The 17,177-nt window shown below is 42.0% G+C and overlaps 1 protein-coding gene across 1 annotated transcript in view; it reads right to left on the bottom strand.

Moving 5' to 3' along the window:
- The window catches only part of EXOC2 (exocyst complex component 2), a 300,400-nt gene that overhangs the window by 138,133 nt on the left and 145,090 nt on the right, over positions 1 to 17,177 (bottom strand). Inside the window, exons 16-18 of the mRNA XM_030210951.1 lie at positions 11,888 to 12,009; positions 8,498 to 8,559; positions 1,727 to 1,807 (exon numbers count right to left, since the gene is read on the bottom strand). Of these exons, the coding sequence (XP_030066811.1) occupies positions 1,727 to 1,807; positions 8,498 to 8,559; positions 11,888 to 12,009 (265 nt within the window). The remainder of the gene's footprint in view (positions 1 to 1,726; positions 1,808 to 8,497; positions 8,560 to 11,887; positions 12,010 to 17,177) is intronic.

The raw sequence follows: 17,177 nt of genomic DNA, 5'->3' as shown, positions 1-17,177 counted from the left end.
CTTAAACTTACTATGTTGGACACATGGAAAGCAACTATATGGGGATTGGCCAGTGAAGTACATTTAAGTCTGAATAGTCATTATTGAATGACACTTTCCATAAAATTTGGGCTCTGTTCAGGATTTATATATGATACAGTATAGACCCTTTACACTGACTGACTTCCCTATTTACTTAAGTTAGAATTATTTATATGGATTCATAGGGGACACAGTTCCTTATCCCTGTGTAGATATTATAGTATCAGGTGAGTTTATTTTTGGCTATTTTTAAAGACCACAGTTCACATGAGATGTCTTATTATATAATTTGAAAAATCCAACTAAAAACACACATAGTAATACTCTGAGAGAGAGGATATCTATTCAAACACTCTATAAAAGTAGAGAAAAAACACACTCAATGAAACCACTCCAGCCAGCCAGCTTTGAAAATGAGCCTCTAAATATTGTATGCAAAAAGATATACCATCACCCTCATTAGAAAATATGAAAATCTGAAGAACGTTACAGCTATTTAATATCTTTGATAACATAACAAGAGCTATTGTATAACGCCACACTGGGTTTGACAAGGCACCCCATACTGTTAATCTTCTTCAGGAAGCCATGGCAAGTATAATCCCACTGAGTTAGCATTCAAGCAAATTGTCCAAAGATAGCTAACCACCAGTAAGATAACTATTACTTTTGTCTTCCAAAAAAAAAAAAAAAAACTGTGTAGCATCACTAATGCTCTAGATGTCAGTGTAAACTTTCAAAAAGCACTTGGAAGTAGATGATTATATTTACTTATAGTCCGCCTTTACCCAAGGCGGGTAACTATATTCACAAACATAGTCTTGAACACGTAACAACTGCTAAGCATCTTAACCTAAAACATGATCACTAGGCTGGTTCTAACCAAGAGGAAAAAAAACAGAGGAGACAGAAGAGTCAATCAGATAAGTCTTCATATAACCAAAAAGGCTTTGACAAACAGATGCGGTTTTAGAAGCTGCTTGAATTGTTGAACGTCTTCACATGATCTCAGGTACCTAGGTACAGCATTCCACACGGATGGGGCAGTGATAGAGAATGCCCGCAGTTTTGTCTCAGCATAATTATATGATTTAGTAAGAGGTAAACAGAGCTGATCGGACGTCTCAGATCTTAGTGCTTGTTTTGGTTTATATGATTGCAGGGTATTTCGAAAATAGGCTGGAATGTTCCCGAATATATGTTGATACGTTGATACGTTCAAGAGTCTTGAATTGAATTCTATATGTTCCCGGGAGCCAATGCAATTTTTTTTAATGTTGGAGTAATATGTTCAGACCTTGAGATTAGTCGTGCAGCTGCGTTTTGGATGACCTGCAGAGCTTGGGTTCGGGATTAAGACATTCCCAGAAAGTTATAATAATCAATCTTTGTCAGTACCAAGCTCTGTACAATCATCCAAAAGTCTGAAGGTGTTATCAAACCTTTCAGCTTGCTCAACACTTGAAGTTGGGAAAAAAAGAGGCCGAAATCACATGGCCTATATGTTTTTGCATTGTTAGACTTGTGTCTAGGAAAACTCTCAAACTATAGATAAAGGGCTTCATAATCACTTTTTCACCCTGATATTCAAACATTTCTGGTAGTGAAGGTAGTAATGATATGGTTGTCTCTTTTAAAATGGTATGAAGGTGCACAGTCTGCTTCATTTTTTGGCTATATTATCACATAGAAGAAGTATACTTACACTAGTTTCTCCGGGTTTACACTCAAGGACTCCTTGGAGTGACTGTAAGGCCAGTATGATGCACTTTTCAAAGTGAGCTGGCTGAAAGCAAAAGAAACAGAAAAAGCAGACCTATTAAAAGCTATTTGGAGATGAGAGTGTCTTACCACTGTACTGAAATTCAATATCACAATCAAAAAAAAAACAAAACAATGAATGAAAAGTACTGTCCTGGAAAACCAAATTGTGCTACTTTGCTATGGAAAGGACAATTAAAGGATGGCACCATGGATCAGGAAGACCTCTTCTGTACCCTGCTAATCAAGGACTCAACTGTTACCCTCAGGCAACTCAGTATTTCCCTGTGCATTTATTTATTTGGGTTTTGCTCATATCTTTTTCAGCAGTAGTTCAAAGTGAGTTACATTCAGGTAAACTAGGTATTTTCCTGACCCAGGAGGGCTCACAATCCTAAGTTTGTACCTACAGCAATGGAGGGTTAAGTGACTTGCCCAAAGATCACAACAAGCAATAGCAGAATTTGAAGGGGCTTATTTTTCAACTGCCATTGGGGGCTTTTATTTCATTCTTGCAGGATACATGTACTGTAAGGTCTTCTTCAAAATATTAAATAGTAATATAGGGGCCAATATTAAGACCATGGGAGACAGCCGGGCTGCCTCCCACAATCAGCACTGAGCCTGGATATTCAATGCCAGGCTGCTTCTAGTGATCAGCATCAGATATCCGGTTTAAATTTGGCTGGTTTCAACTCACCTGACCAAGCCAATATTCAGCGCTGGCCAGATAAGTTGGAGCTGGCCAAAGTTATTCCACCTATTGCGACAACCAAATATGGCCGCCAAACTTAGCTGGCTCTGCGCTGAAAATTGCCAGATAGCCAGTTACATCAGGTGATATAACTGGCTATCTTTTAGCCACTAACCAATTCAGTAGGAGATAGTGTGCACTTGCCAGCTCAATTACTCAGCAGCAGTGCAGGAGAAGCTAAGAGTCTCCTCATAGGTGCAGTGTCCAACTCTCAAGCTGACAGCAGCTGAGAATGCTAAAAGACAGAATTCACAGCCTTCAAGGTGAGCTCCAAATACCATGTAACAGTGACATCTCGTGGCCAAGTTCAGAACATGCACAAGTGGAGGATAATTTTATTACAGGCCACCTAGGTTGGGAGGCTAAGAGGGGCATAACTGAACGAAAACGTCTATCTCCATGGGCGTTTATCTCCGAGAACGGGTCCGTGAAGGGGCGGACCGAACCGTATTTTCGAAAAAAATAGACGTCCATGTTTTATTCGACAATTTGTGAGCTGGGCGTTTTTGTTTTTCAGTGATAATGGAAAATGAAAGCGCCCAGCTCAAAAACGAATAAATCCAAGGCATTTGTTCGTGGGAGGGGCCAGGAGTCATAGTGCACTGGTCCCCCTCACATGCCAGGACACCAACCGGGCACCCTAGGGAGCACTTTTACAAAAACAAAAAAAAAAGGTAAAAGAGCTCCCAGGTGCATAGCACCCTTCCCTTGGGTGTTGAGCCCCCCAAATCCCCCTCAAAACCCACAAGTCTACACCATTACTATAGCCCTAAGGGGTGAAGGGGGGCACCTACCTGTGGGTACAGTGGGTTTGGGGGGGTTGGACGACTAAGCATTAAGCAGCACAATTGTAACAGGTAGGGGGGGATGGGCCTGGGTCCACCTGCCTGAAGTCCACTGCACCCCCTAACAACTGCTCCAGGGACCTGCATACTGCTGCCAGGGAGGTAGGTATGACATTTGAGGGTGAAAATAAAAAGTTGTGAAACATCATGCTTTGTGGTGGGAGGGGGTTAGTGACCACTGGGGGAGTCAGGGGAGGTCATCCCCGATTCCCTCTGGTGGTAATCTGGTCATTTAGGGCACTTTTTGGTGCCTTATTCGTGAAAAAACAGGGTCCAGGAAAAGTGCCCTAAATTCTAGCTACAAACGCATACTTTTTTTCCATTATCGGCGAAAGGCGCTCATCTCTCCTCAGCCGATAACCACGCCCAAGTTCCGCCTCCGACACGCCCCCGTCAACTTTGTACGCTTCCGCGATGGAGTGCAGTTGAAAACATCCAAAATCGGCTTTCCATTATACTGATTTATTCGTTTTTGTGAGATAAACGTCTATCTCCCGATTTGGGTTGAAATCTAGGCGTTTTTCTCTTTCAATTATAAGGTGGTAAGTAAGCACCACTTTTGAGGCTATATTTTAAAAGGGCCTATATGTCTTTATAAAACAGCATCATAAAACATAAAATCCTCAAAAACATAAGCAGATGCACCATTTGCTGATAGTATTCAAGATGCAAACAATGAAAATGACATCTAGCATACATGAAGATTTGATTTTTAATAATTATTGAGGAACCCAGTGAGTGTACCATATAACTTGTGGCTCTAGTGGCGCTGGTCATTCCAGGGTATTAAACTTGAGATCGGCCAGTCATTCAGTTAAGCCAACAATGGAAAATTTTGTTTTCAGACATGCGCTGCAGCTACCTCAGAGCTCATTATGAGGTGAAAAGCACTGGGCTTTTTCAAGGACCCAGAGGCTGGGTGCCAAGATTCTGTGCACTGACCTCCATTTCGTGGCAGCAATTTCTCAGTGCTGAATCTCTGTTTTGGTTTCATAGTGCCAATCCTTTGGGCTGATGCCACTGCAGTTGCTATCAATGCTAGAGTCCTGGTGCTGAATCTGTGTGAAAGCTTTCACACCAAGTGTCTGCACTGGTGTCCTTGAGCTGGCAGTGGGCATCACTGTTTTAGTGCCTATCTTCTGTACCAGTCCCCATTTTCTGTGCCTGAGTCCTTAGATCCTTGGTCTTCACTCCCAGTTCTCTAGGGCCACCAGTGGGGTCAGGATTCAGAATATCAGTAATAAAAATGCGTAAGAGAGAGTTGCATACACTAAAGCAGCTGGCATGACATCTTTCTCATGCATATTCATTAATTTATTTACTATCCTGAGCTCATTAAATTTCAATCCAGCCACTAATATTACTCTTCAAACAGGTGACTGCGTTTCAATTTTGTTACTTTTATTTTTTATTTTTCTTACAAATATACCACATTTAAATGTTAATATTTTCTCAAGGAATTATTGTATCTTCATTCATGGGAGAGGAGGCAATGTTCTATTGTGGATTAAAAACTGGTTAAAAGATATAAAACAGAGAGTAGGGTTAAATGGTCAGTATTCTCAATGAAGAAGGGTAGTTAGTGGGTTTCCCCAGGGGTCTGTGCTGGGACCGCTGCTTTTTAACATATTTATAAATGACCTAGAGATGGGAGTAACTAGTGAGGTAATTAAATTTGCTGATGACACAAAGTTATTCAGTGTCTTTAAATCGCGGGAGGATTGTGAAAAGTTACAAGAGGACCTTACGAAATTGGGCGTCTAAATGGCAGATGACATTTAATGTGAGCAAGTGCAAAGTGATACATGCAGGAAAGAGGAACCCGAATTGTAGCTATGTCATGCAAGGTTCCATGTTAGGAGTCACATTATTGTTAGTTGTGCGAGAAGAAATAGTGCATTGTAGCGAGGATGTTAACTGCTATGGTCTGTAACTGCATCTGTGACACAATAAAGATACTTTCAAAAAAAAAAAAAGAAAGCAAATAGAATGTTAGGTATTATTAGGAAAGGAATGGAAAACAAAAATGAGGATGTTATAATGCCTTTGTATTGCTCCATGGTGCGACCACACCTCGAATATTGTGTTCAATTCTGGTCAACGCATCTAAAAAAAGATATAGTGGAATTAGAAAAGGTGCAGAGAAGGGCGACGAAAATGATAAAGGGGATGGGACAACTTCCCTATGAGGAAAGGCTGAAGCGGCTAGGGCTCTTCAGCTTGGAGAAAATATGGCTGAGGAGAGATATGATAGAGGTCTATAAAATAATGAGTGGAGTTGAACAGGTAGGTGTGAAGCGTCTGTTTACGCTTTCCAAAAATACTAGGACTAGGGAGCATGTGATGAAGCTACAATGTAGTAAATTTAAAATGAATCAGAGAAAATTTTTCTTCACTCAACGTGTAATTAAACTCTGGAATTCGTTGCCAGAGAATGTGGTAAAGGCGGTTAGCGGTGTTTAAAAAAAGGTTTGGACTGCTTCCTAAAGGAAAAGTCTATAGACCATTATTAAATGGACTTGGGGAAAATCTATTATTTCTGGGATAAGCAGTATAAAATGTTTTGCAGTTTTTTAGGATCCTGCCAGGTATTTGTGACCTGGATTGGCCACTGTTGGAAACAGGATGCTGGGCTTGATGGACCTTCAGACTGTCCCAATATGGCAATACTTAGGTACTTATGTGCAGAAGTCATTTCATTGACATTCTGAGCTGAAGCATTCAATGTCTGGTTTCCAATATCTTGCCATTTATGGATGCTCTGTGTACTACCATTTTTATCTCCGCCAACCTCTCTGGGAGGGAATTCCAGGCATCACCATCCTTTCTGTGAAAAAAATATTGTTTCAGGGTCTATCTCCTTGCAGCTTCTTATCATGTCCCCTAGTTCTATAGCTTTCCTTTCCTTTAGAAAGGGTTCGTTTGTGGATTAATATCTTTCAAGCATTTAAACATCTGTACTATATCTTCTCCAATTCTCTCTAGTATTGGCCACTTCCTTTGTTTTGCTACCTTGAGATTCTCAGCAGCACCCTGAGATCTCTTTCCTAGTTTGTGACCATGAGCATCTACCCTACTCTTTACAACTTCTTCTGTACCTCAAGCGCATCACTCTGCACTGCTTTGAATTAAAGTTTAAACATAGAACAGTTGGTCAGTCTTCCAGTTTTTGTAGATCATTTCTGTTTTGTTTATTCCTTCAGGAGTGTCCATTCTGTTGCAGCTCTTCATCTCATTCATGGAGAGTCAAACATTTCCTTTTATCCTTTTGACATCACTCAGAAAGGCAGTAAACAGATCTGGCCTCAAGAACAGTCTCTGAGGCAATTCACTAATCTTTCTTTTCTTTGAGAAAATTCCACTTACCATTACCCTCTGTTATCTGTCAGTTAATTTCTAATCCAGGTCACTATCTTGAGATCAATGCCCAAGTTGCTCAGTTTATTTATGAGCTTTTAATGCAGGATGGTATCAAAGGCTTTACCGAAATCCAAGCAGACCAGAGTCAGTGCATGCTCTTGATCTAAATCTCTAGTCATCCAAAGAAATCAACGAGATTCATTTGGTATGATCTGACTCTAGTAAAATCATTTTGCTCTGGATCTTTCAACTCCTTGAATTGTAGATAATTTATGTTTTGGCACTCTGGGTCATACATATTCATAGATTAATACGTCAATGAATATTCACATCAATTTAACTAACTACTCTCCATTCATGCCATATGTCCTGTTCTTATATTACACACATCGGTTTTCTGTCATTCAGCTCCATGGCCTTGTGCACTTTCAGTTTTGTAAGTTGGCAAAAATACATGTGTAGTGTTAAAAACATGAAGGCCTATCTTCCATAGGATGTTGAGGAAGAAACTGATACATCCAGATCAGGATGTGCACATCATACTGTATTTTACAAAAGGCTCTGCAGGAGTACACATTCATTTCCCAGCAGGTACACTGATTTTACAAAAAACAAACAAACAAAAAATGCAGACAAATGTGTGCCCTATGCTCTGCCATTATCGTTGCTACAACCAGAAAGGTAGCAGGTGTCTGATAGTAGCAATGTCCACAGGAATACCTTCTCTAAATATGCAGAGTGACCCAAGGGTATCCCAAGTCAGTCCTGCAGTACCCCTTTGCCAGTCCGGTTTTCAGCATATCAACAATAAATATACATGAAAGAAATCCGATCTCATGCATACTCACTGTAGATATCTCGAAAACATGACAGGCAAGGGGGTAATCCATGACTGACTTGGGAAACACTGCCCTAGGCGCACCTTCAGCCATGCACTTCCCCACCAGGGGACAGCTCAAGGTTCTCCCCCCACGTCCAGCATTTCCCCTTTTCTATCTCTTCCCCCACCAAGGTGTCCAGCACCTCTTGTTTCATGCCATTCCTTTCCCTCAGACCTCTCTTACTGAGGTGTACACTGACTTCCCTTACCCTTTCAGGAGAACAACAGTGAGTAGTCAGCATGTGTTAAAAAAACCAAAAACAAACCCCCTCAGCACTGTTAGCATGGGTTCTTGAGCTTCTGCACGTGCTTAAGGCTTGCAGGGTCCCTGCCTCCTCTGAAACCAGAAGTTCGGAAGGCGCAGGATCTCACAGCAGGCCTTGAGCATGGCAAATGCTCAAGCCCCCCCCCCCCCCCCCCCCCCCCTTCACTTCAAATTGTGCCTCCTTAGTTGAACATTAAGTCCAGCTGGGAACAGCAAACTTCTAACTGACAACTTACAAAACTAAATCACTATTCATCCACTTAAACTGCTTTAAAAGTGTCTTCTGTAAAAACAGAGGTCATTCTAGTTAACACACTCCTACAGCGATTTATTCCAGGTCCATAAATGACATACTTCTTTTTTTTACACAACACAGGAACAGTGTTAACTGATTTGGATTACATGAATAAAATTATACCTAAATGGTTCACAATGACATATGAGCTAGCCTTGCTTCTGTCTTGTTTTTATGGTGCATGCTAGCTCAGCATATTGATATGGTCAGACAACTAGTCTCATGCTAACACTATTTACCAGAAACATGCTTCCAGCCCTAAAGATTCTTCATCAGCATATAAAAAATAGATACCAATAGAGAGAAATAAACTCACAAGTGATGTTATTCCTTCATTATCAACAATCCAATCTTCCTTTTCAGTTAGTCGCTTTACTTCTGTATAAAATAGATAGCAGGTTTTTTTGGGGTTTTTTAATTGCAACACTGTAAAAGACTTCAAAATAAGAAAAACTACATACTGGCATAGCACCTGAAGAACAATTTAAGCATTTTCTGCAGGTAAAATTATGCTTTACCTGTGGAAATGGGCTTGTACAAAACTTCATCCTCTATATCCACCAGGGCCGCTGAGAGGGGGGGACAGGGGGGACAGGGGGGACAAAAGTCCCCGGGCCCGGGCCTCCGGATGGGGCCCGGCGCCATCGCAGTCAGGCCCGCCCGCCGTTGCTCCCGAACTAACTAACCTTAAATGCCTCCTTCCTTTCCTTTCACCACCTTCGCGGCAGGGCAGTCCTCTCCTTCCTTCCGTGTCCCGCCCTGGCCTGACGTAACGTCCGCGAGGGCGGAGGATGGAAGGAAGGAGAGGTCTGCCCTGCTGCTGCTTGCTGCAAAGGTGGTGAAAGGAAGGAGGCGTTTAAGGTTAGTTCAGGGCCCGGTAGTGGGTGGAGGGGGGGGGGGGCCCGGCGGCGACGATGACCTCGGGTGGGGTGGGGGTGGGGGGCCGGGGGTGGCCTTGTCCCGGGCCCGGCTCTGGCTCTCGGCGGCCCTGATATCCACTACATGTATACTTTTACTCTCAATAAAGTGAGGAGGTCCTTGTGGTGAGGCTGGAAACATGTATGTTCTTTTCAATTTACAGAAGTAGGGGGTCAATTTATCTCTGAAAGAGAGCCCTCACAACTTAGCAGGTTTAAATAAGTGCAAGTAATTGTTAAAGTAATTTTCAGATTGAAAGTATGGACCCCTTTTACTAAGTTGCGTTAAGCAGCTAATGTGGGTTGTACAGTGTGGTAGACAATAGCACGGGCCTGCACTAATATCAGTGCACCTTTCATAGTAAAAATCCTACATTAACTACCCAGTGCAGGAGTGGGTGGGAGGTAAGCGTGACATGGGAAGATGGAGGATTGCCAGCTAGACAGCTACCACAGGGGTCAATATCACATGCTAGCTGTTACAACTGTCGATATCGCAGATGGACTTACCACCAGCTCAAGAGAAAATGCTGTCATAGGAGGTGCAGTGGTGCCCCCCCTGCCTAATCACAGCCCCAACCTTCCCCTCCCCCAATGTCAAACTCAATTCCTTTCCCCCTGACCAGACCCTCTCTCGCTCCCTCAGTGGTCAAACCATAAACCCTCCCCCCTCGATATCAAAACCTGAACCCCAACACAAATATGGAAGAATGCCCCCTAGCGGTAGTACTGCAAGACTACTGTAGGGGTCATTTTGTTATTTTGGATGATAGTGCCAATCTGGCTGGCAGAGGAGGAAGATTGCCATCATCCAGGACCTCTGCTCCACCAATGCTGACCAACAGGTAAGTCCTGGGGGAGGGAGGGAAAAGGATAGGGCTCTAGGGAGGTGTGGTTTTCTGTCAGGGATCGGAGTAGTTGGAGCACAGGGGTTTGCCTTTGTTATCAGGAGGGTGGTCATTGGGAGAGTTTGGGGTCTAACTGGGACTCGGAGTGTGTGTTTCTGTAACAGGTAGTATTTGCTGTGGGGTTGCTGTCTGTGTGTGTTAATGCACGGTCACCAAATTACATGCCCGGGTTGATAGCATTAACTGTGTGCTCTGTGTGCTAAATGCAGGACAGTCTCAGAGCATGCCCCCTGCATTTACCGCACATTTGAATTTAATGTGTATGCGCAAGACTTACCACATTTTAGTAAAAGGGCCCCTATGTGTAAAATCTATGGTTAAAAAGCGTCTGCAAACTTGCACCTATCTGGCCATTTTTAAAGTTACCTCATAGTGGCTTCAGTGAATCCAAGCTATGATGAAAACAATCAATGTTTTGTGAAGGCTATTTACTTCATTCAAATATGATACAACACCCTCAACCATTTGATGAAATGCTGTCTTAAGTTGACAAATGCTCCTGAGGGAATTCTGCACCACTGTGAATTGCAAAATTTGGGCAGAATATTGCACAGGGATTGTTGCCCTTCCTAGTGCCCCCCCCCCCCCCCAATCTCCCACAGCACCCCCTGAGTATGTGCACACAGTCCCTGCGGTAGCCTCCAACTTGCCTTCCTTCTCTCCTCTTCCAACCTCCTATGTAACACCTCCACAGCATTCCCCAATGTGTTCTTATACTCTCTACCCCAGGAGAAGTGTTTAAGAGAGCAATGGGGAGAGAACTGGGTGGGCCTTACTGGGGAACAGAAAGGGAGAGAAAGAAAGGATGTAGGTATTCACCCTGGTTAGGGGGCAGACTTTTTGCAGAATTTTCAAACATTTTAGCTCAGAATTTCACATCATAATCATCTGTGGTATCCTAATGAGATGTATTTTCCTTAGGTTTTAATATTCTCAGGCACAAAACAAATCAAAATTACTAATTCTTCACTAAGGGGCCCTTTAATGAAACAGTGGTAAAAAGTGGCCTTAGTGTACCCTTACATGGGTCTTGCCAATAGCGCTTGGCCATTAAAATGGACCAGTGTGTGAGACCTTACTGCCACCCATTTTGTAGGCGGTAAAGGCTCACGGACTAATCATGCCTAATCTGTTAGAATGCGGCAATGTAGCTGCGCTGATTAGCACAGACAGGCTCCCACTACGGAAAAATTAATTTTATTTCTTTAGCCATGTGGGTAGCATGCGAACATCCTGAAATCATGAGACCTCAACGTGCCTTGCGGTATGCCATTTTATCCTGTAGTAAGCAGGCAGTAGTGCTTACCGCAGCCTTGTAAAAGGGCCCCCAAGTTATATTGTGAACCCTCAAGGCGACAGAGAAATATCCATATAACGTACCTTGAGCGAATACTGAAAAGTGTGAGGCAAATGCAAAAAAATAAAATAAAAATGAAAATTACTACTAAATGATAAATTTTATGAGGGCAATTTTATACCTGGGCACAGCTATTTAGAAGCCCTGAGGCTGCGTGGTGACAGCCTATAAAAGAATCCATGTGGCTAGGCACTATTACAGAAGAGTGGCGTAACCCAGTATTGGTGTGCTTAACATGTTGGTGCCTATACGTAAACCAGCCATAGACTTGGCATATGCAGGCAGCTAAATGTGGCAGGGGCACACATAACTTACAGAATACACCTGTGGGAGCCCTGCCCACATGTACACCACCTTTGCAAATACGTGCTATGTAAGTTAAGCAGGTATTTGCAGAATATTGATTAAGCACTCTGCTAGCATACATCTGTGAGTGTTAAGTGCGGGCATCTAAATTATAGAATTGCCCTTATTATGTCTGCATGAAAGGTAAGCAGTTATCCATAGCCATCTCCTTTGATTACCTTCAGCAGTGTGCTCTAGGGTCACCATAATGCAACGCACACGAAGATCAAGAATAAGATCCTGGATAGTTTGCAGCATGTCGTTTGGTATTTCCAGGGCACTCAAGGATTCATAACTAAGCCTAGTTCAAAAATAAAATAAATATTTCAGATGCAATCTAACCAACATAACATCTATTTAAACAGCAACTACATTGAACTAAAATGAATAAAGCAAAGATACTCACCCGTAGCAGGTGTTCTCCGAGGACAACAGGACACACATTCTCATGTATGGGTGATATCATCTGATAGAGCCCCGGTGCAGATACCTTTAGCAGTGTCTCTCCACACATGAGCGAGTGCCTTCCAGCCCAGCATGAGTGCGGGACCAGCAGTACAATATCAAAGGAAAAGAATAAAACTCCTAAGGTGGGAGGGAATGTTTTGCTGTCCTCGGAAAACGTCTGCGATAGGTGAGTAACTTCACTTTCTCCGAGGACAAGCAAGACCGTTTCTCACATATGGGAATCCCTAGGTACCAGGTTCACCGAAAACAACAACACAAGGACAATCGGGACTTAAAATGGCAAGGCCAACCAGAACCAAATAACTTTATTTTATCTATTAATTTAAAAATTTGTATTCCGAGATGAGTCTAAGACGTCAGCAGGCAGTCGCTGAGTGAGAGTTGAGGCCACTAGCTGGTGTCCTTTCTTTGGGATTTCTTCTTTGCTGTTACACTACTGCAAATATGCTGCACACCAAAAGGAAGGGGGTTGTTAAGGCTGTGTCTTCACTGGCCATTGAGGTTCCCCCAACTAGTGGCGGATTGCAAGCTTTGTAGTGGACTCCTTGAAGGTGCATTCTGGGAGCCAACTCCCATGGTGGTTTCTCTTGATCTGATTTGGACTGCTATTCAGGCGTTCAGTGTGAAATGAAGACTGTTTTGGAGGTAACATCTTTGGCCTCTAAATTTGATGATACGAATTAAGAATCTTAAAAAATTGAAAGTAGATTTTTCCAGGCAGATTAATCAGGTTCAAGCTGAAGCAAAATGCTTACAGGAGTTTAAAACTGTTGCAGTGGTGCACATGTTGATTTTTCATCATAGACTGTTTTTCGGCAAAATCCTTGGACACTGAATCTTCCAGTTTTTTCAAAACTGCTTACTCCTCTGACAGAGTAGTGCCTGTATGTGCATGGTCTTTTTAAAGACCCATATAATGCTTGCAACCATTACTAACAATAACAGACTCCTGAGGCAGGCACCTTGTATGCCGAAACACGGTTGCCGTGTCGAGTCTTTATGTATGTTTGAAGAATAAAGTGAACTAGTTGAACCAGAGGTTTGCCTGGCTGTCCTTCATTTCCCACTTCTGCAACCTTGTTGTTCTTCCCGTGGGATTTGTCCTGTTCACTTACCGATAAGTAAGTGGCACCAGTTGTTGGGAGATCAATGTTAACGCCTCATTCAGAGTGTCCTGCATATCCTCACACAAATCCTCCAAGGGCAGGCTTTTGAGATAGTGCTGAAGTTGGAAATACGCAAAGTGATCTGTTGGTAATAACTGATATTTCGCACTGAGATCCCCAAAAGACAGTAAATGACCATCATCCGTCAACAATTGAAATATTGTATTCCTTTTGCCCTCCAACGAGCAAACATCGCCGAGTCTGTGCCAGATGTAATTTATAATTAAAATCAAGCATTGTACCAGAAGACTGGAGGGTGGACAATGTAACTGATTTTTAAAAAGGGTTCTAGAGGTGATCCCAGAAATTATAGCCCGGTGAGCCTGATGTTAATGCTGGGCAAAATGGTAGAGACTATTATAAAAACAAATTACAGACCATATATATAAGCATGTATTAATAAGACAAAGCCAACATGGATTTAGTGAAGGGAAATCTTGCCTCACCAATCTACTACATTTCTTTGAAGGGGTGAGGGATGAACAAGCATGTGGATAAAGGTGAGCCAGTTGATATTGTGTATCTGGATTTTCAAAAGGCTTTTAACAAAGTACCTCATTAAAGACTTCAGAAGAAATTGGAAAGTCATAGGATAGAAGGTAGTATTCTATTGTGGATTAAAAACTGGTTGGAAGATAGAAAACAGAGAGTAGGGCTAAATGGTCAGTATTCCCAATGGAGAAGGGTAGATAGTGGGGTCTCGAAGGGGTCTGTAGTAGGACCACTGCTTTTTAACACATTTATAAGTGATCTAGAGATGGGAATAACTAGTGAGGTAATTAAATTTGCTGATGACACAAAAGTTATTCAAAGTTGTTAAATCGCAAGAGGACTATCAAAAATTACAAGAGGGCCTTATGAGACTGGGCATCTAAATGGCAAATGATGTTTAATGTGAGCAAGTGCAAAATGATACATGTGGGAAAGAGGAACTCGAACTATAGATACGTGATACACGGTTCCTCTTTAGGAGTCACCGATCAAGAAAAGGATTTGGGTGTCATCGTTGATGATATGTTGAAACCCTCTGCTCATTGTGTAGCGGAGGCTAAGAAAGCAAATAGAATGTTAGGTATTATTAGGAAAGGAATGGAAAACAAAAATGTGGATGTTATAATGCCTTTATATCGCTTCACGGTGCAACTGAACCTCGAGTACTGTGTGGAATTCTGGTCACCGTATTTCAGAAAAGATATACTGGAATTAGAGAAGGTCGACAAAAATGATAAAGTGGATGGGAAACCTTCCCTATGAGGAAAGGCTAAAGCAGCTAGGGCTGTTCAGCTTGGAGAAAAGACAGCTGAGGGGAGATATTATAGAGGCCTATAAAATAATGAGTGGAGTGGAATGGGTAGATGTGAATTGCTTGTTTACTCTTTCCAAAAATACTAGGACTAGGGGGCACGCAATGAAGCTAGAAAGTAGTAATTTTAAAACAAATCTGAGAAAAAAATTTCTTCACACAATGTGCAATTAAACTCGAATTCATTGCCAGAGAATGTAATAAAAGCAGTTAGCTTAGTGGGGTTTAAAAAAGGTTTGGATAACTTCCTAAAAGAAAAGTCTATAAACCATTATTAACAAGGCCATGGGGAAAATCCACAGCTTATTTCTAGGAAAAGCAACATAAAATGTATTGGGATCTTGCCAGGTACTTGTGACCTAGGCTGACCACTATTGGAAACAGGATTCTGGGCTTGATGGATCTTCGGTCTGTCCCAGTATGGCAAACGCTTATGTTTTTATATACCAAACCTTAGCTTATACCTGAACAGGTAAATGGTTCAGAATATAGAGAACTGGCTACACTCTGTTTGACAGGAGGGCTATGTAGGTCCTTCACCTTCTCCAATTATGAGGGCATCTTATTACTACAGTGCTACCATATTCAAGCATAATGTAACAAACACAACAGAAAGGATCCCTATATAATACAACTATTTTTTTAAGACCATCAGAAGGTTGGCATTTCCAGTTTCTACCATACATGTAGTAATATACTAACACATCACTTGTCCTCATTTGTCCTTATTTTTTAGCTATGTTTTTAGAAAAACTTTGTGATAATATTCCTTATCACCTATTTTTCAAAGTCTTCATAATCTTCAATAAAAGTAACAGAATAAGTACTTATCTCAAGATAACTGAATCCTTCAACTTAAGGTAGCTGCATTTTACAGAAACTAATCCTTTATTGCGACATAGCATTTTACAGAAACTAATCCTTTATTGCGACATAACACCACGTTTCGCCATTCCAGCTGAATCAGGGAAATATTAGTTTCTATGTAATCAACTTTTCAACTCATCTAATGTTGAAAAGCCACCCCCCCAAAAAAAAATGGTGCGACGATATATGTACGATACTACATATATGGTAGAAATTGAAAATGCCCATCTTCTGATAGTCCTAAAAATAGTTGTATTATATAGGGATCCGCCTATAAGTGCATAGGCATCGCCATGCTGGGACAGATCAAGCATCCATCGAGCCCAGCACCCTGTCACCGACAGCACCAAAAGAACAAGCAATTTGTCCCGCCCATCCTAGAAATACTGTATTATTCCCTCGTCCATTCAATAACATTCTATGGCTTTTTCCTCCAGGAAGCCGTCAAACCCTTGGAGCGATGCAATGGCAGAATAATATCCTTATTTTTGCTTTCATTCCCTTTTCTAATGATACCCGACATTCTATTTGCTTTCCTAGCCACAGCAGCACACTGAGCAGAAGTTTTCAACGTATCATCAATGATGACACCTAGATCCCTTTCTCGGTCTGTGACTCCCAACGCTGAACTTTGCATGACGTAGTTATAGTTTGGGTTCCTCTTTCCCATAGGCATCACTTTGCACTTGTTCACATTAAACGTCATCTGCCATTTAGACACCCGGCCCCATAAGGTCCTCTTGTAGTTTTTCACAATCTTCCCACGATTAGACTACTTTGAATAACTTTGTGTCATCGGCAAATTTGATTACCTCACTAGTTACCCCCATCTCTAGGTCATTTATGAATATGTTAAAAAGCAGAGGTCCCAGCACCAATCCCTGATCCCTGAGGGACCCCGCTAACTACCCTCCTCCATTGCGAATACTGACCTTTTAATCCTACTCTCTGTTTCCTATCTTTCAACCAGTTTTTAATCCACAGTAAGACACTACCTCCGATCCCATGTCCCTCTAATTTCCTCTGTAGTCTTTCATGAGGGACCTTATCAAATGCCTTCTGAAAATCCAGATACACAATATCAACCGGCCCACCTTTGTCCACATGTTTGTTTACCCCTTCAAAGAAATGCAGCAGATTGGTGAGGCAAGACTTCCCTTCACTAAATCCATGTTGACTTTGTCCCATTAGTCCATGCTTTTGACTGTGCTCTGTAATTTTGTTCTTGATAATAGCCTCTACCATTTTGCCCGGCACCAACGTCAGACTCACCGGTCTATAATTTCCCGGGTCTCCTCTGGAACCTTTTTTAAATATCGGCGTTACATTGGCCACCCTCCAATCTTCTGGTACCACGCTCGATTTTAAGGATAATTTACAAATCACTAACAGTAGCTCTGCCAGCTCATTTTTTAGTTCTATCAGTACCCTAGGGTGAATACCATCCGGTCCAAGAGATTTGCTACTCTTCAGTTTGCAGAACTGCTCCATTACATCTTCCAGATTTACAGATATTTCAATAAGTTTTTCCGACTCTTCAGCTTCGAATACCCTGTCCGGCACCGGTAACCCACCCAAATCTTCCTCGGTGAAGACCGAAGCAAAGAACTTACAATCTAGCTTACAATCTAGCCATGAGAAATGCATAAAGGACAACAAGACTAA

The sequence above is a fragment of the Microcaecilia unicolor genome, chromosome 1 (assembly GCF_901765095.1).
Source record: "Microcaecilia unicolor chromosome 1, aMicUni1.1, whole genome shotgun sequence".
NCBI lineage: Eukaryota > Metazoa > Chordata > Amphibia > Gymnophiona > Siphonopidae > Microcaecilia > Microcaecilia unicolor.
Note: the sequence above shows the minus strand (reverse complement) of the source record. Positions and strands in the feature narration are given on the sequence as shown.